The sequence below is a fragment of the Pelodiscus sinensis genome, chromosome 7, assembly GCF_052426305.1.
Source record: "Pelodiscus sinensis isolate ZL-2025 chromosome 7, ASM5242630v1, whole genome shotgun sequence".
NCBI lineage: Eukaryota > Metazoa > Chordata > Testudines > Trionychidae > Pelodiscus > Pelodiscus sinensis.
This window is the reverse complement of record NC_143058.1, coordinates 12,729,735-12,750,140: the sequence shown is the minus strand read 5'-3', so window position 1 is coordinate 12,750,140 and position 20,406 is coordinate 12,729,735. Positions and strand designations below refer to the sequence as shown.

Below are 20,406 nucleotides of genomic sequence, written 5' to 3'. Positions count from 1 at the left end.
TCTACACTGGCCGCTTGAATTTGCACAAGAGCACTGGCTTTGTAATGTACAAAATCAGTGTTTCTTGCGCAAATACTTTCACATGCCTGCTCAGGAAAAAGCCCTTTTGTGCAAGAATACTTCCACAAGAGGGCCAGTATAGACAGGGAAGAACTGTTTTGCTCAAAAAAGCCCTGATGGGTAAAATGGTGATCGGGGCTTTCTTGCGCAAAATGGCATCTAGACTGGCCACGGATGCGTTTGCGCATCTGTGTCAATCTAGAAAACTTCAGTTAAAAGTATTTCTGCAAAATCATACCAGTCTAGACACAGCCTGTTAGAACAGTTTATTTGCTGAAAAAAGGCAGTTTTGTAGTCTAATGAGATCACACGGTAGCATCTAACGGATGCAGCTGCAGTGACATCACAGCATGTCATTTCAATCAGACACGTTTTGATTTTTTTTAATTTTTATGAAATATGACTAGGGAGTAGTTCCATGGTAGGTTAATCGAAGCTGAGCTTTTTAGGAGATTTTTTCCAGAGTGACCACCAGCTTTAGGTTTGATCTAGCATATGTTAAGAGTGCTGTCTTCAATATTTGAATTCCGTCTGAACCTCCAGTCAAAACAGTAAGTATTGAGTCAATCAAGTAGCTGGTCTGCTTTAGTGTCTTAAAAGTCTTAGAAAATCCAGAGTTTGTGAAAGAAGACTGACTCTTTCTCTGAACAACTGTCTTTAATCAAAAAACCCAGAAATGGCATCTTTAATATACTGTATTTATAGGAACACAATGAAATAAGATGTACATTTTGAAGCTTCTGTAGATAACATATTGTAGCATAGTAATATTAACAAGTGACAGCAGCTCATCACTTTACAATGTCATACAAGTGATTGGATGTTCAAATAAAATATTTACAAACTTGCCTTTACAAAACCACATTTTCATTTTGTATATGCACATTTGCAATAAAACAGAAGATACACTTAAGGCAGACCAGCAGGACACTGAAATTAAGGCTGTGGAATAAGTTTGCACCTTGAAAATGCTGAGCTCCTAGCAATCTCTTTTTGCTCCTCTTTCTGTTAAAAAACATTAAAACAGTACATTCTAAGCATGCTGTGAAATTTCCTTCTTTTGGTGGTGGATTTTTACTTTTAAACAGCCTGTGCATTTGCCTTCCTTATGGTACCAGTAAAAGGCATAACTGGTTTGATTGATTTCACTGGCAGAACAGTTTTGAACAGTTTGGTAGAAAGAGAAGTAAAAGCACCAGCATCGAAAATTGGACATGGAGGTGAAATATGGCTTAAGTGACTACAGATGTTTGTTTTCACTAGCTTCATATTAAAAGACCACAATTACAGCAAAGTCAGAATCCTGACATTATGGTAACATTCACCAATATACAGCTTCCAGAATAGGAATTCATCACTCGATGGCAGTGTGCAATCAGCCTTATAAAATAGGATTGTATTTTGTTCCCCTCAGGAAAGCCCCATCTTCTGATGGAACAAAAAAAAAAATCCTGGATAATAAATCTGAGTCCTGTGCAAAAGAAGAATCTGTCTCTATAGGGAATGGACTGGATCCAGAACCAACCTTGTGATTGTCAGACCTCTGTGGTATGCATCAGTCACAAAACTGGTCTCCGAAGATTTCATTAGCTCTTAGATAGCTTGCTTTCTATTTTGAAAGGCATTAAAGTACGGTTATAGTCCCAAAGCATCCATATAGATAGCATTATGAGGTTCTATATTTAGCCTCTTTTGTAGTTTGCATATCAAAGCCTAAATTCTGCTCTCAGTTACCAGTTAAACCTTTTGATGCCACAGGAAACTAAGGTCAGAATTTGGTCCCAAAATTTACTTACTTGGGAAGTGAAGTTTGTTTTAACTGCCAGCACATCAAAACAGACCTTTCCCAGACTGAAAAGAGCTCTTTGTAAACTTGTCTCTTTCATCAATAGAAGTTGATCCAATAAAAGAGCTCTCTCACCTTGTTGCTTAGCACTTCAGAATAACATTCCAGCCGAAAGGATCAGTTATTTGAGAAAAAAGAGAGGGAACAAGATAGAGGGGACAGAGTGGGATTGGGATGTGAAAATTGTTATTTTACATAAGAATGCCCACGTTGGATCAGACTAATGGATTTACCTGGCCCAATGTCCAGACTTCTGACCGTGGCAGATACTGGATGCTTTAGGCAGTGAACAAGAACAGGGCAGTTGTATCAAGAGATCCACCCCCCTACCATTCCCTCCTAGCTTCTATCAAGAAGTTTAGGGACACCTAGACCAGGGGGTTGTGTCTCATTTGCCAAGATGGTCATTATGAATTTATAAAGTTTTTTTTATTCCAGTTAGATTTTTGGCCTTCACAACATCCCGTGGCAACCAGTTCCCCAGATTGACTGTGCATTGTGCTAAGAAGTTCTTCCTTTTTGTTCATTTTAAACTTGTTGCCTATGAATTTCATTTGCTGATACCTGGTTCATGCATTATGTGAAGGGATAAATAACTTCCTTATTCTCGCACATAATCCATTATTTTAATAGACCTCTATCATATACTATCTTGAGTAATTTTTGTATAATCCATAATTTTGTATAATGCCACCACATTGTTTACTCCATTTCCAGATTATTTAAGAATATTTTGAACAGCAATTGTTCCAGTGTAGATCTTTAGGGGATCCTGCTACTTACCTCTCTCCACTGTGAAAACTGCCCATTTTTCCTATACTTTAACTAGTTACTGATCCATGAGAGGACCTTCTCTCTTGTCCTAAGACTGCTTTCTTAGCATAAGAGCCTTTGGTGAGGAACCTTGAGAAATGCATTTTTGTACCAATGACAAGGAAAAAGTTTGTGGCTTAAAAATTACACACATTTTAGAAAAGGTATCAGAATTTTTAACCACACTTCCATAATAATAATAATAATAATAATTAATAATAAATAATAGAGGGCAGCACAGTCAAATCAGGTAAGTGAAATGTGCCCAAGAGCCAACTTTTAAAAGTAGGAAGAAGGGAAGTAAACAGTCTTGCAGAGAAAGTACCTGAGTACTGCGCTAATGTAGGAAACCCTTCAGTGGCTGTAGTCTGAAAGAACTTTTGTGGCTAAATCCACATTGCAGTCTTACTGAGGTGATATTTTTTTCTATTTGCTGATTTGTGAGAGGTACCACTGATTTGCTTAGGAAGTAGCTGCAGCATTGAAGAGAGAAACTGAAATGAAATGGGTTCTAGGTCATCCATAGTATCCAGTGTCGCTGACAAGCCTTCTCCCTTCTAAGCCTTCTGGGTGGACTCCTGCCTCACCTCTGCTCTCTGATATAATCTGTTATGTTCTCTCTGCCCTCCCCACTTGCACTCTCTCTGTTCTCTGACCAGGAGTCCCAGATCCCCAGAACCCATTCCTATCTCTAATTACGTAGTCTTCAGTTTCTTAGTGTGCTCTTGCTGACTTCTGTGTCCACTAGCAAGCCTGCCCGACAAGCAAAGAATGTCCCACCGTCACTTCAGCCAGTGTGATTTCATTGTGCAGGGCAAGCATATTGCTGGGACCCCACAGAAAGCTCCAGGGAACCTGCATGCTATGAATTTGGGCTTTGAAGATCAAAGAAGGAAGCCCTGAGGCTACAGTTGTGTGTGTGAGACTGCATCAGCTGGCAATGGAGAGAATTCCTCTCTACCCTCTACCTTTCCCAGGATACAATCCAGCCACTAGGATTGGGTGTTTGATTTTACTACTGCTGCCCTTGAGTAATTACTCAAGATAGCGTAGATAGCACAGGTTATTGGATCAAACTTTTTGCATTCAGAAATCCCAACTCCAGATTTGGTAGTAGATCTATACCAGGTACCTAGATAGCTCTTAGCACTTCAGAACTTACCCATGTGTCTGGAAAGAATATACTCCATTGCTGATTGTCAGATCCACCCCTATGCAGGGCTACCATTTGCAGGGTCTCTGAGCTACTTAAGTTGGGGGGGGGGGCGGGAAGGGAGGTAAAAACCAGGCAGAGAGTTGCCTCATCTTTTGGCCCTGTGGCTAAATAGGAGAAGATCTGGCCAGCCCATGAATTGCTAGGCCTTCATGAGACTTCCTATAGTCCTTATATTTAAGGCTAGGCCTGCTACCATAACAGCCATATGGCAATGTTACATCTTGGTTTATAAGAGAAATATTTTAATTGTGAATATTTTGTTATTTCAAACTTGGCCTAAGACATAAAAATAGCCTCTTGGATGCCTTGGTAATGGAGGCCTTAAAGTGCCTGGAGAAAAGTTTAAGAATTGAGAAGTGGAGCATCCAATTTTAAATACTGAAAACCATCTGAAGCTATAAGCACAAAGATAAACCCACTACTCTCACTGCACTTTGACCAGCTTTTGATGAACTTTGGACCGAGCAACTTCAGAGCTTGAAATGGAACAGGATCCTTTTTCTATATACACCCACATATGTAAATTGAACAACCTGATAGAAAAAAATCATCTAATTTACAGGTACTGAAAAAATCAGACAGTCTTTTCTCAGTGCACAGGTTTTGGAAAAGATTTCTGTACAATGTTTATAAAACATTTTAAAAAGCCATCAAGGTTTCATTGTGCTTAGTCAAAACAGCTTTCTGCCACAGTGATTTTACCCCCTTAACCATAGCTCTGAAAGTTACTGTATGTTGATTTGATACAGTAAAAAAGGCTCTGGAATCCCACTGGTATTCTTATCTGAAGAGGTATGCTTGAGCAATACCATGTAATGAGAGCATTTCTGAAAGCACATTCTATTTCAGTCCGTTAACCACAAAAGCTAGTATTACTGTGAATAGGACTTGATCCTGCATGCCCTCCATAGTCCCCACTGATGTCAACAGGAATCATGTGTCTTACGGGCTTGCAAAGTCCTGCCTATATCTGGCACTTGGCTAGCAATGATTTCAGCAAAACCTGAATCCAACACAGTTTGGCAGTAAATGCTGACAGCCTTGGGTCAACCTAAATTTCCTCTTCCAAATCGCTATTCTCTTCCAGATGAGGCTGGTTCGACCGTGAGGCTCTCTTATAAGGCTGCCTTTCAAAAAACTAAGGCATCAGTATTTTGGTTCCCATGTTGAACACCATCTTTGTAATACGAACATCACTCTAACCAGGAGATTCCTTGCTTTCCAAGAACAGCCTTGTCAAGAGGGTATGCACACCCACTGATCAGCACTTACATAACTTTGGTTCTGAGTAACTGGACAGATGCCACAACCACTAGCATGAGTTACATCCCTCAGTTTGGGAAACCATATGAAATGGATGTAATACTTAATACTGAATTATATACAGTCAGATTCCACCTTGTGTCTGTTCATACTGTTTGCCTGGCCTCCGGCCCAGCAGTATCATGTCACATGGTTATGTGGCATCATGTTCCCGGGTTCATCCTGTTCATTATGAAGCTCTTGACGTTGGGAACTGGGTGCACATCATACTGGTGTCTGCGGCGCTCAATGAAGCAAGCCAGACGGGAGGTATCCAGCGGGATTTTGGAATAGCTGCCATTGTGAGGCTGCAGCCAAGGATGCTGTAAACAAGTGGCTGCTGTCGGCCTCCTCCTGAAGTCTTCTTGAAGTATAACATTGATGAAGTCTCTGGCTGCATGACTCACATCACAGAAATACTCATGAGGGAAGCTGAAATCCACTCGGCACACATTTATACAGGTCTCCTCTTTGCTTTCATCGAGGAACGGAGAGACACCACTTAACATGACATAGGTAAGGACCCCAATGCTCCAGATGTCTGTGCCCAGTGAGACAGGGGCACCTTGGATAACTTCAGGAGCTGCAAATTCAGGGTTTCCAAGCAGCTGATGAACATAATAATGTCCCGTGATCTGGACTGCATCTTCTAAGTCTATAAGCTTGACACGAGGCACTGGGATCCTTAAATCAATTAGCAGATTTTCTGGCTGTTGAGATTTTAAAACAGATTAAATTGTACAGTTGTTATATAAATTACATTTGTAGCTTTTATTTAAAGAGATGTCTATACCCATAGTTCATGTGCACTAGCTCATCAACACTTACACCGAATCAGAGATGTGAAATGCCCATCAGAACACTGAATGCCTGAGAACAAATTCAGCTCCCATTTACACAGCTGCAAAAGCAGACCAATACCTTAGAGTCAATGGAGTTATTCTTGTTTCACGCCAGTGTAAAGGAGCAGGACTTGACTCTGTGTTTCTATGGAGATGAAATAAGTTCATTTTCCCAAATTCATCTTCCTAGAGCAATTATATATGGATATATTTGTCTTCCAAACCAGAGTGCAGGTATATTTGGTCCTAGGCTTTCCTGGTTTCCACCTACTTGCAGCTATTTCAGCATTTCTGATTGTCTCCCTCCCTGTGCACCTTCTCCCTGGTGTGCTCATATGCACCATGGATTCAGCTCTCATCTACAGTGTGACTATTTCTACACCATCACCTACTCATACCTTTCTACTTGTCTCTCCTTTGTCTCCATCCTCAGGCAGTTCTTGCACCTCAAGCTCAATATGTCCAAAATTAAACTAATCAAAGAGCTTTCCAAACTCTCTTTTCTGTTCTTAAATCATTATTGACAATACCACCATCCTTTCCCTCACTCAGTGTTATAAGTGCATGACTTAGATTACTCACTACTGTGAGCTCTGCTTCTCTTGCTTTTGACTTAGCAGCACAGTTTTGTTCCCTTCAGTGCATCTCTGAATGGCTCAAGTGATGGGGACTTCTACCACTTGCTTTGGGAAACTGTCTCATGGTGTAATACAGTTGCTACTTTAGGATTCAGTGTAATTTCTAAGGAATTTGCAAGAACATCTACATACTTCCTGAAAGCTCCCAGAAGTCCAACAAAGACTATACAAATACATATTGAAAAGCACTTCTAGTAGCTTAGCCAATTGAGGCTTAACCTTTCTATTTATGTTATTTTGGAAAAAAGATTTGGTCATGGGAAATGGAAGAACCAAAATACCACCTGAAATGACATTTTTGGTCTGAAGATTCCAGGAGAGTCCTCTACTGAGTTAAGACTATTACTAGGGATGGAGTCACTAAAGGTATGTCTAGATTACATGGCTCCATCGACAGAGCCATGTAGATTAGTTTACTAGACAGGAAAATGAAGCGGCAATTTAAATAATCACCGTTTCATTTACATCAAAATGGCTGCCGCGTTGTGCCGATCAGCTGTTTGGTGGCACAGCACGGTAGTCTGGACGCTCCACGGTCGACAAGGGAAGCCCTTGTTGACCGCACCGTTATGCCTCATGGAATAAGGTTTTTGATGTAAATGAAGTGGCGATTATTTAAATCGCTGCTTCATTTTTCTATGTCTAGAAACCTAATCTACATGGCTCCGTCGACAGAGCCATGTAATCTAGACACACCCTATGTGAAAAGCAAATCATGTAAGAGGACAGGTTAGCCCCTTACTTTGTAAGTATTTTTGATTTCCATTTAAATCTGCTCTAACCCTCCCCCCCAAAAAAAACAACCAACCAGTACAACCTTAACTGGTACGTAGGACAACTAGAGCCCAGGTGCAGGGCAATCCCCAGTGAAATTCTAGTTACAATCAAAGTTATTGGCATTCCAATAAGTAAAACATTACAATAATGAATGCAGGACATTATGCTGTCAGAGTCTGACAGCATACCACCTCCTGCCATGTGTGTTAACACAAGGTTTGATCATGTTAATGACACTACAGACTTCTGAGTCTCCCTAATTCTCCAAAATGCAGTTGGGAAAATCTTGTTTCACTCTTTCCAAGTCATTCCCCTTCTTGAATCTCTTCTCTGGCTCCTCTCTTATCCCTTTCAAGTTTAAGCTCCATTCCCACACTTTCAAAGCTCTTGTCTGTACCTCTTGCTTTTTTATTTTCATAGTTCCTACTTTGCTCCTCCAACTGCTCCCTTTGCATCCTTCTCCTACTATTGTCTTTTTTGCAACAGCAGTTTTACTCTTTCCACATGCCGGGCATCCGCTCTCCTCATCAAATCCCTCCTTTAAACATGGCACTGCTACAAAGCCCTGCAGTATAAACCCATCACACACAAAAGTGATGTCTTATGTATTACAAGGAAGAAAAACCCTGCACCACAGTGTGATCAGACTTCTTTCTGGCCACCTTCTAAGATCTAAACTGTAGTACCCATCTGTTTAGATTGTAAACTCGTTAGGGCATAGACTGTGTCTGCTAAATGTTCTGTGTTTGACCAATGAAGAGCTTCACCCTCTTTTCCACATACCTTTATATCTAAATGTGCCACTCTGCAATTATGAAGATATTGTAAGGCTTCCATTGTGTCTCTTATGTAGAAAGCTACTTTTTCCTCCATCAGTTCATCATGATTCATAAGATAATCGAAGAGCTGGCCGTCATCCATACTAAAAACAAATAAAAATCCCAGCTTGAAAAAAAAAAGTCACATGAAACATCCAGGCACAGCTGATATTTGAAAATCTAACTGCAATGACCTAAAAACAAAGGAAACTAAAATGTAAGCTCCAGTATGTAGCTAATTATATCTAAAGATAATGGCAAGCCATGAAAACGGCATCATGATTTTTTTCCTCAACCATTAATTTATCAACAGTCTTTGAAAAATCTAAAGCAGCCTCCAAATACTGTAATTTGCTCAAAGACTGATCCAACATATGGTGCCAGTTTTCTCTGAAAACAGATACACTTATTTATTTGGAATGGTCTATTTGGGTATGTCTACACTACCCCCCTAGTTCGAACTAGGGGGGTAATGTATGCATACCGAACTTGCTAATGAAGCCCGGGATTTGAATTTCCCGGGCTTCATTAGCATAAAGCCGGCGCCGCCATTTTTAAAAGCCGGCTAGTGCGAACCCCGTGCTGCGCGGCTACACGCGGCACGGACTAGATAGTTCGGATTAGGCTTCCTAATCCGAACTATCTGTACGCCTCGGTCCACGTTCGAACTAGGGGGGTAGTGTAGACATACCCTTTGTTTGAAGATCTCATGGATAACGGAGTAAAACTTCTGAAAATTTCAAATGAAAATGGTTTCCTTTTGAAAATGTACACTCTTTAAAATATCCACTCAGGCATATTTATTTGTGTAGATAAATACACAAATAGCCCATGTGTACTTCATGGGACATCTTCTATCTAAGTAGCATTTTGCTTTAATAATAATATCACATTCTTTTAATTATTACATTTCAAAGCAGACCAGTATCATTACCTCTGTCTGACAGTGGGGAAACTGAGGCATAGGGAGGCAGTGACTTGCTTAAGGTCACCCAGCAAGCTAGTGGCAGAGCCAGGACTAAAACTCAGGTCTCTGGCGTCTTAGATCATTGCTCTGTCCACTAAGCAATATTGTCTCCAGGGGTCACCTTTCCTTTGCAGGGCCAGGGTACTTGCTGCACTACATTTGTCTCTTATAAATATATAGGCATTGGGTGAGCTTTGACAGATACATATTTGAACACATATTTGGACAGGCCATGGATAGTGTAATCCCACTATCTTCAGTGGCATGACATCAAATATGAATTTGTCCCAGTCATTCTTAGTTTCCTTCAATCCATACAAAAGAGACAGAAATTGAGTACATAATGGATGCGCTACATGGCACTATAATCTAAAAGTAGGGCAGCCAGTATAATCCTAGACTTCTTAAGTCAATGGGAGTTTTGTCACTGATTTCAAGAGGCCAGGATTTCAACCAGAACCTCCCTTAAATCCTGAACCCACGAGGTACTTACAGCTCTAAAACTAAGATATAAGATGTGGGCGACTCATAGGTATCATGGATAGTTATATACTGAGGATGTTGCAAGTGCTGTAACAAAGCTGCTTCATGTGCTGCCTGCTCTCTCTTTTTCATTTTTTTACTAATGAATTTCACAGCGACGTCCTTCCTGGTGGCTTTGTGAATACATTTCTTTACTATGGAGAATCGCCCCCTGGAAGACATGATAATGAAGACGATCCATGAATAAATCATGTCTGTTTTTCAGTGCAATAACAGAGTGATTTTCAAAGTGTTATTTGATTCAGCACATTAATATTTTACAAGGAACCAGATTTGTCTCGTTATTCAGAACCTTTCCCTACAAAGAACCTACTATGTTCTTTACCCTGGGTGTTTAGATGCACTGGGGATGAGCTAAAAGAGATAACAAATGGTGTCATTTCTCTTTGTAAAGTCATTGTGCAGTTTTCTAATGATCTCCCAATGGTTCAATTTGAAGCTGCTATTTTTTCTTTTAAATAAATAAGCACACAAATATTTTAATAAAAGCAATGTCCATTCTTAAGAAACTAAAAATAATCCCCCCCACTAATTAACAATATTTAATAATTTCACCTATTCGTTTCAGATATAAGATTAAGTGATTATGAAGGACAAAGAATAGTGAGTCACTTATACAGAGCAGGTGAGATTTCACTAAAGCCATCACAAGTGTTCCACAGTGAAAGAATGTGAAATATTCTTATCTTGTAATTAGTAAAGTAATTAGAGAATCCACTGAATTACTGAACACAGACTGGTACTAGATGAATTGCACATTGGCCTACAGAGCAAGATAAAACCCTAACCTATTAACCCCAGAAACACGGATCTCCACCACTTGACCTAAATAAGATCTCTTAGATTGTGTATAGTCTAGTCGTAGATCCCTTATCTTTCTATATTGGCCAAACTCCAGACGGTGACTTCACACAAAGTACTCTACCTTACCCATTTAGACTCTAGTTCAACAAATCATCTCTATTCAATAATGCACTTAAGTGCATGATGAACTTTAATCATAAACTTAAAATACTCTAGTAGAGTGCTGAGAATTAAGTACATCAAGATTGTCCTGCATTTTTGATGTCATAATAATCCAGCCAAACTAGAGAAGTGAGTAGATCCTAGCTAAAACTTCAAATGACAGATACAGTTTTTCATACCTAACAGGATAGCTCACATTCAGCCATTCATTTCTGAATTATACTCAGATTACATTCTTATATTGGTCTTGAAAAAGACACATTTAATACTGACATTACATGCACAATACCCTAAAAGAAAAGGCATTTTAGAAAAGATAAGAAAAACACTGCATTTAGTTGACAGATATAAACCCTCCCCCCAACCTAAATCCTGGTTAGAAAGCTTCACATGGTCATTCTTTTTTTATTACACTGCTAATATTACCTCCCAATCTCATGAAATTCCATATAAACAAAGTCAAAGTTTTCTTTCCATGAAACAGTGGCACCATCAGCAGCAGTATCTTTGGAGAAAAAAAATATATTCAAGAAAGATCAAGGTTATGGAACATTTCCCAGGTAACACAAAATATGTTCTAATGATCATATCACATTAAAAAAACCCAAGTAACTTAAAGGAAAAATTAACAACGAAGAGCCCGTTTTCATTTCTCTTCCCCAGGCAAAAAACTTCCAGGGGGACATTCTGTGCTGTGCCTTTAAAAGGAGCAGACCAGGAGAAGGAAAAGCTAAGGTGACCTGAAGTTACATTGGTGCCTTCCCAGTTCTGGGCTGCTCCACTGGCTGCAGGGGTCTGCACTGTAACAAAGACACCCTGGGGAACCTAACTCTCTCAGTACACGTACACTGCAGCTAGGAGTGAGCCAACCAGCCCAGGGAGACATTCACATGACTGGAGTTTGAACCAGTGCATTAAAAACAGCGGTATGTATGTGACAGGTTGGCTGGAGCATATGCTCTCAAAGCTTGGAGACTAGAAGGGCCATATTGAGTCAGACTAAAAGATCCATCTAGCCCAGGATCCTGTCTTCCAAAAGAGGCCAATGCCAGGTCTCAGAGGGAATGAACAGGTTAGGAAATCAAGTGACCCCTCCCCTATTGCCCATTCTCAGCTTCTGCCAAACACAGGCTAGGGACGAAATTCTTACCCAGTCTGGGTAAGAGCCATTGGGGAACAGTGATGCAAGACAGGGAGTGCAGGATCTGCCTCAAATCCTGAGCTGTCATATTGACAGGCTCAGGGGGTAGAGTAGGAGCAAAATACCACAGCTCGTATTTAAGTGCGTGAAAACCAGAGACTTCTAATGCCATAGTAAGATAACTTGTTTTATATTGCAAGAAGTGATAACATTTTTTATTTATTTTATGGTTAGTGCCTAGAACCACCAACAAAACCAGAGCTCCATGGTGCACACTGCACATAGTAAGAGCTCTGAAGAACTTACAATCTAAATAGACAAAGCAGCACATGGAAGATGAAAAGTTTTATTATCCCCATCTCGCAGATGAAAACTGAGTCACCAAGGATCAGATGACTTGTGGTCAAGGTTCTGTGTAACCTTGGACAAGTCCATCCTGCCTCTCCATTTAAAAAAGTGTTTTATCACTTGAAAAGATACATTCAATACTGTTTAAACCAAGATAACCTTAGTTTCCTTATCTGTAAAATGATGTTAATAATCCTGCCTTAGCCACATGTCAGAGGTGCGGGGAGGATTGCTATTTGTAAACTGATGTGAAAGCCTCAGATGAAATGCCTTACAGAAGTGTAAAGGATTATTGGCTGGGACTGCAAAGCCCTACAGTTGACTGATACTTTTCAAGACATAGCAAGTGGAATGGGGAAGGGAGATGGTGCAAGAGAAGAAAGATGGCAAGGCAAATAGGAGGGGAATCCTGTTATGGGGGTGGAAGAATGGGCTCCACCTAAATGCCTTTTCCTATTAGGGAGAAAGGGGTTGTGTTGATGCTAGGACTTGGTGAAGGATTGCTCTGAGGAGTATCTAGCTTTCTGTGATATTTGTCACCTGAATCTCAGCTCTGGAATGGAAATCAAAGAACTCTCGTTACACTCACTACAGTCTCTTGCTCATCAGCTGGCCTTTTCCTTGGCACAAAGTACTCACCAGACTCAGGGAGGCTCACAAACTCTGAGGCCTCACTAGGTAAGCTAATTCCCCAGGGATTGCTGGCGCTGACTCTGAACTGATACCGACAGCCTGGAACGAGATCTTCAATGACGAGATAGGTATCCAAAGTGGAGGCCACTGACTGCTGCCAAACCTGGGATCCTGAATTTGAGAGAGAGAGAGAGAGAGCTAGCTAGCTGAAGAAAATAGTTTGATTTAGTTCATAAGTAGAATACCAGTTCTTAAAGCTACCTAGCTCTATTAGTCACCTTTTATAGATTATAGAGCAGAATGATAAGACCAATTCATAAAGAAATCAATGTGTTAATGAAGCATACTTAGCAAGAGAATTGTGTGCATGTTTGTACAGAGAATTCTCTTACTGGGGATGCTTCAGCGCGCACCCCCCCCCCCCCAAATTATATGATAATAACTATAACACCAGCTCCAGGACATGTGTATGTGAGACAATGAATGCATATGTTGATTTCAATACTGTATTTGCAATAAGCATGGCATATTGCCTTTTCTACCTGTAAAAGATCCAATGTGCATCTTATAAACATAACATACAGAGGTGAATTACTAGGACTGATGACTTTCAGACCGGTGTGAAGACTTGTAGAAGCTGGGACCCTGCGCTCTTGTAAACCTGTGGTGTCCAACCAATTCTGAAGCTGTAGCCACTAGAGTGGCTACTGTTATAGCGAACTAGCCACACACAACCAGACAAATAGCCACATTTTTCAGACCAATTAGCCACACTCAACTGGCCAAATAGCCACATGTAGCTAGTGGCTAGTGTGTTGGACACCACAGTTGTAAATCTGTTCATGGCTGATGTGATCAATGACGTCTGTCTGATTCCCAAAAACCATGGTTACAGAAATATCTAGTGGAGAAATGGAACTACAAGTACTCTAGAAAGACCAGACTCTAAAGCTCATGCATAAATCATTCTGCAATTTGAGCTCTTGGAGGAAGTGCCAGGAATGAAGTAGCCTCAACTCAAGAAGACTAGTGTGTACCTCATTTCAATGTTTGGTACAACATAGTGCTGTGAAACTCCATGATGACATTTGTAAAAACAGAAACATTATGCTGTCCTTACAAATCAACATCTGACCAAGTCCCTCTGCACTGCTTTGACAACAACCACATTTCCAAAGACTTACGACCAGGATGGAGACCCACAAAGCCTCTAGCTCTAGCAATAATTAGCCATGATAGAGTAAGTAGAATGTTAATATTAAAAAAATGCATGTCAAAGGTTGTTTATGTCTTGCAGCTCTCAAACTTCTAAAGATTATAGTACCTGGCTCAAGGCTCAGTATGTTTGGCCACCCTGGTCATACATAGGAAGTCAGATTAGATGATCTCATGGGCCCTTCTTGTCATCTAGGTGATGACAAGTGGAATTCTGGTGTTTTCTTTTTTTAGCCTGTCTTGAAGTAGTTCATGTCTGGGTAGTCTTTCGGCTCTGTCAATCTGTTTTTTCACTTCTCCGGGTGGGTATTTCAGTTTTAATAATGCTCTGTATAGCTCCTGTAGGTGTTTGTCTCTGTGGGATTGGAGCAAATCTGGTTGTATTTTAGGGCTTGGCTGTATACAATAGATTGAGAAATGTGTCTGGGATGGAAGCTAGAGGATTGAGGGTAAGTATAGTGGTCGGTAGGTTTCTGGTATAGGGTGGTAGAAATTTGTCCATCATTTAATTGTACTGTGTTCCTGCCATCACCTACAGCCCACAACTTAAACCCCTCCAACACATCATCAACAATCTACAACTTATCCTGACCCCTCACTCTCAAGCCTTGGGGGAAAGGCCAGTCCTCGCCTACAGACAGTCCCCTAACCTCAAACAAATTTTTCCAGTAACCATGTAACACATCTCCATCATAATCATCCAGGAACCCATCCCTGCAATCAGCCCTGGTGCCAACTCTGCCCAGACATCTACACAAGCAATTTCATCACTGGACCCAACAACATCAGCCACTACAACAGGGGCTCATTTAACTGCACATCCACTAATGAGATCTACAGCATCAAATGCCAGCAGTGCCCCACTGCCATGTATATTGGCCAAACTGGACAGTCTCTACGGGAAAGAATTAATGGACGCAAATCAGCTATCCGAAAAGGCAACACACAGAAACCTGTCGGAGGGCACTGTAATCTGCCCGGGCATTCATTAATGGATATCCACGTTACCCTGTTGTTTCAGACCAATTCCATAAGCCTAATACACAGGAAAGGGTTGGAACTTAAGAATTAAACTTGTAAATGAAGTTATCAGAATAGAATGAAAATCCTAATAACTTAACCCACCAACCAAACAATGGAGGTGCTAATTGTTCTTATCAGCCTTTTGTAACTTGAGCAATCTATTCACTGTCTTTTTTTCTCCCTTTTTCCCCCTCCTTCCCTTATTTATTCTTGGATCTGGACTTTTAATTCTCCAGACATAGGAAGAAGTGGGTTTTGCCCACGAAAGCTCATGATACCATCTACATGTTTTGCTAATCTTTGATACGCTACTAGACTATTCATTGTTTTTTAAGTTTTTCCAGTTATAGACTAACTTGGCTACCTCACTGAAGGTGTAAAACTGACACTTTCAAGTCATTTTCACAGTACTGCCACCCCGAAATGTTAAATCATGAATCAGGCTCACTGAAATTCTTGAGATTATCTTTAAAATCACGAGATTATGTAAAAATAATAGATTTGGTATTCTTTTTATTTGCCTTCTGTTTTTTGAGCCTTTATGGTGCATTGAGGTCTTATTTTGAAGCTTTTTCCAGAGCCACAATGGCTAAAAACTTCATTTTGTCTTCTAAAATGATAGCTGAAATCATCACAAAGCTCCAACCTCAGCATCAAGTGAATATAAGGAAAACAATAATCAGCCTGAGACTCATGACAAAAAAATTAAACAGAGCCTTCACTTCTGTTTTAAGGCTTATTCGTTTCCAGAAGGCTGTTACCACAACACTGCAGTAACTGAGTTGCAGTTCTCATAGGAGAGTATATAATACCAAAAAATATATAGATTTTAAAACTGAGGAAAAAATTGAGAATTCTGGGGTCTCTCAGGACCTCTGCAGGGCAGGAAAGAAAAAAACCACAGGCATAGGAGCTCTGGGTACCTCTTTGTTTTGAAAGAAAGTTGGAGGGCCAAATGTTCTGTTCTTTCATCAAGAACAACTTCTATTGCCATCAGTACCTCCACTTCCAGATACTACAAGTGCTCAATAACTATACACTTCATACTTAAATATCTGAGCCATTTTATCTAGAGCTACATGCATGCCTCAGGGACTACATTTTCTGGCATATTCTGAACATCTCTGGAATTTGCCTGGATACCCTAAGAATCTGAGGCATAAACACCTGATACTCATCTGGCACTCTCTCATTTCTTCCTGTCCCTCAAACTCAGAACCAAAAAACCAACCAAACAAAATGGTTTTCAGTTAAAATATAAAATTGTACAGCAGCCATTGTTCTACAATTCAGCATGGGGCAGATCTTGCCACCCCTCAGAGTTAAGTGATCTCTCATTCTCTTTCTTCTTTCTTGATCTCTTTGGTGCTTTTCATGCTTTCATCCATGACATCCTTCCCAACTGCCTGGGACCATTTGCTGAAGTCTCAGGGAACTAACCTTCTTGGTTTTGCTCCCATCTGTCAGAGTCCCCCCCATCCAAGCATGCAGCAGTGAGAGAGAGGCTGGTCTGGGTTCTACTCCCCTCCCATGGAATTCCCGTGTGATCTTAGGTTGGTGTCTTAGGGACAGAGTTAAACATTTTTTAGGCAGCCAGAGATGCTGCTTGGCATTTAGTGGGTTTACAAAACACCTAACCTTCTAGGCCTACATACCTTTGAAAATCTGGCCGTCGGTCTCTCTGAGCCTCAAGGTCCTATCTATACAACAAGGGCCATTCCTAGAGGGGTGCAGGGCCCAGGACAACCCTAGGCTCTGCCCTTCCCGTTGGTCCCCTCCACCCATTCCCTCATGCCCTGCCGTAAAGGCTAGTGTTTCCCTACCTTCTTCTCTGTACTCTACGGTGTAGCCCGAAATGGTGCAATTGCCTGTACTGGATGGGGGCAGCCAGCGAAGGATCACTGAGGTGCTGCTTCTTTCCTGAGCGATGGGACGATTTGGGGCTGCTGGAACACCTTGAAAAGAAAAACCAGGAGCATATCAGCTATTGTTAGTACCAGGGCCAATCCTGGGGGTGGAGGTAGGGGGGCCTGAAGCCCTTCCTCACACCAGACCCCACCCCTGCTCCCATCACTTCCCCCACTTCTGCCTCCACTCTGCCCCCCCTCCCTTTGCACCCCTTCCCTCAAGGCCATCCCCCAAGCGATGTGGGCTGAGGGATTAGCAGGTGCCTGAACCCAGCAGCAGGAATCGGGCCCACTCCTCCACTCTCCAGCAGCGGTGGTGGGCAGCAGAGCGACGTAGCTTCCAGCCACATTGCTCGAAGGAGGGACCTGGGGGGAAGGATGGAACCACGCCCTGCACTCAGTGGCAGGAAGTGGAACAACGTGGCGGGTTGGAGCTGGGTTGCTCTACTTTCTGCTGTCACTGCTGGTGAGTGCCAGGGTACGCCTGATCTCTGCTGCTGGTACCAGATCTCCCGCTGATCCTCCAGGTTGCACTGCTAGGGGGAGGCGGCTTGGGGGAACGGGCAGGGCTTCAAATTGCTCCACCCTTCTGGCTCCCAGCTGCTTTCCACTAATAGTTTCTGTGTGGTGGCATTTCTGTCCCTTCCCCAAGCTCCTGCCCCCAAGTAAGGCAACTGGGAGCCAGGGGAGTGGAGTGGTGCCTAGTTGCTTTGCTTCCCACCTCTGCTAGTGAATGCAGAGGGGGGCCTGCCCCTCCTGCTGGCACCAGGTCCCCCGCTAGTTCTATGGGCCGCCCTGAGCCCCAGGGCTGTTGCCCCAAAGTGTCTTATGAATGGGATGGCTCTGCATGGTACGTTACTGCTTAGAGCAGATACATGAAACATGCGTTGTCTGGGCAGTAACTGGAGGAAGCCCAGGAACCTGTATCAGAAGTGGTCCATCCAGTCAGTGATCCCATTTCCAACACAGACCTATACAAAAGTTTTTCGAGGAAGGTCAGTGTCCTCTAGCCCAGAGGCTTCTCAAACTTCATTCCACTGCAACCTCCTTCTGACAACAGAAATTACAACACAACCCCAGGAGGGAGGGGGGAACTCATCGTAGGCTGGGGTGGGGCTCAGGCTTTGGCCCCGGGCCCTAACCAGTCCAACATCAGCCCAGCAACCCCGTTAAAATGGGGTTGGAGCCCACTTTACGGTCCTGACCACAGTTTGAGAATAGCCCATGATGTGCTTAGTCAGTTGTGCAGCACTACAGCATGGGTGGGAGTTTCTTCTTGCTCTCAGCTGGTGCTCAGCTTTGATCTGAAGCCTGAATGCATCACAACAGTCTCCCTCCCACCCTGCTACCCTGGAGAACAGCAAGAGGAGAATGCGGATGCATTGGCCTATTTAGCCCCTTGCTGCTAGTTTCAGCTGCAACCCAAGGCCTGGTCCAAAGCCCACACAAGTTAAAAGTCTTCCAGTGGTTTCAACTGAATTTTGGATTGGGCCATTGGTGTGGCAAGCACACAGAATAGTGACCTTTGAACAGCTGACATTCAGCTAGAATGAGAGTCAATATTCTCCTCCTTCTCAATACTTATTCGAATTGCTGAATTACGAGATGATCAGCGATTGCCATGCATGTAGCTAACCTCTGACCAGAATACAATAGCAGCTCGTTTAACTAATTTTTTTTAAGTCTTACAAATTAAACCCACAGGGTCCATTGTGAGAACAAACAAATCAACTTCCTAAATGTTGGTGATAAATCTCACCTCCGCAGCCGTTACTGCTGCAGGCAGAGCTCATTTTAATTTCTAAAATACGCTTTGTTGGAGCTGAAGGTCACTAGCAATCTGCTCCCCACTGGGACTCTCTACAATTCCATAGATCTTTCAGTGCTGCTCTGATACACATCAGTCTCCACTACTCGAAGTGGAGAGCTCCCACCTGGTGGCTAATTGCCAAATTCTTGTCCTCTCCCTTCAAAGGGATGAAAAGCTCTAAACTTACAACCTGCAAACTTCATACCCCCTTGCTTTATAGAGCCTCTATAGAGCATCTGTGCTAACAATTTGCAACCTGGAGGGGACTCAATTTCTGGGTGACCCTCAGAGCTCCTTTTAGGTAAATCACACTTGGGCTTTGCATCGGTGGCCTTGAAATGGTGGACATTTCAAAAGACAACAGAATGGCCCACGGCACGCTGTGGTTTTAGCATGTAGCATTCTCAGGCTGTGTCGACACTACCAAGTTGTGTCACCAAAAAGTGCCTTTTGGCGACAAAACAGTGAGCGGACACACTGCAATGGGACTTTTGTTTGGAAAAACGTCCAGTTTTGGGACAAACGTCAACCCTTGCTAGAGAATCTTCTTTTCCCCTCCATTGTCAACAGAGAGCCAGTGTAGACACGGCTGTTTGTTTTGAACAGAACTGGATTCCTCCAGTATCCCACAATGCCTGTCCTGATGGCTGTGCTCAGTATTTTGATCTCTGCTGTCCTGCAGGCATGCGTCCCTCTCCTTTCAAAGCTCCAGCAAGTATCTGACAGCTGAGTGGAGTGGCTTCATTTGGCGGACAAAGAGCAAATCATTGGAATGCTCCTGTTCTGCCCTGCTAGGGACAAGGGGACAGGCTGCAGTGCTGCTTTGACATTCCTCAGCACCGAGAGCTCACAGAGCTACTCATGATGCTGCTCCCAGCAGCTGCGGAGACCATGGCAAAACTCTTAGGGAATCCCAAGATGTGATCAGTACTACCTTCCTACAACACTGCACTGTGGGATACATATCCGCAGTGTACTGCTCATATGGCCAATAATGGTGCCCCCAGTGTGGACATAATCTATTGACAGATGGAGCAAGCATGACTGCCATCTGGCGATTTGTGTTTTGTCAACTTTTGGGTGTTGGCATAAGTTGTCGACAAAACTTGGTAGCGTAGACAAAGCCTCAGTTAGATTGGGTAAAGTTTACGGGATTATGAGGTATGTTAGGCCAAGATTTTAAAAGCTGGTGCTTCAAGTTAAGGCGTCTAAATCTAGAGCTAAGATTTGCTTCTCTCTTTCTCTCCCTCACACACAGACACAAGCATTCCATTTGAATGGTTTGCTCAGTGTCCCGGATCAGATCAGCACAGCACACAGGCTGTGCAAAACAGAGCTCTGAAAGGGGGGTATGTACATGCCTGCAAGGCAGCCCGCTGAGTTCAACACAAAGAGCAGAGAGGCCACTGCAGGGATTATGGGCCATTTCTGGAGGCCAGTCACAACACAGCAAACAACGGATGTGTCCACAATGTCGCCCCTCAGCACTGCAGCCACTATGCAGCAAGCTCTACACTTCTTGTCGAGAGGGTTTGCCTGGA

The 20,406-nt window shown here is 42.4% G+C and overlaps 1 protein-coding gene across 1 annotated transcript in view; it reads right to left on the bottom strand.

Annotated features, from left to right (window-relative positions):
- Positions 1-501: 501 nt before the first annotated feature.
- The window catches only part of KALRN (kalirin RhoGEF kinase), a 786,138-nt gene continuing 766,233 nt past the window's right edge, over positions 502-20,406 (bottom strand). Inside the window, exons 55-60 of the mRNA XM_075933149.2 lie at positions 16,972-17,103; positions 12,917-13,081; positions 11,215-11,293; positions 9,773-9,973; positions 8,278-8,416; positions 502-5,947 (exon numbers count right to left, since the gene is read on the bottom strand). Coding sequence (XP_075789264.2) covers positions 5,402-5,947; positions 8,278-8,416; positions 9,773-9,973; positions 11,215-11,293; positions 12,917-13,081; positions 16,972-17,103 — 1,262 coding nt within the window. The 3' untranslated portion in view covers positions 502-5,401. The remainder of the gene's footprint in view (positions 5,948-8,277; positions 8,417-9,772; positions 9,974-11,214; positions 11,294-12,916; positions 13,082-16,971; positions 17,104-20,406) is intronic.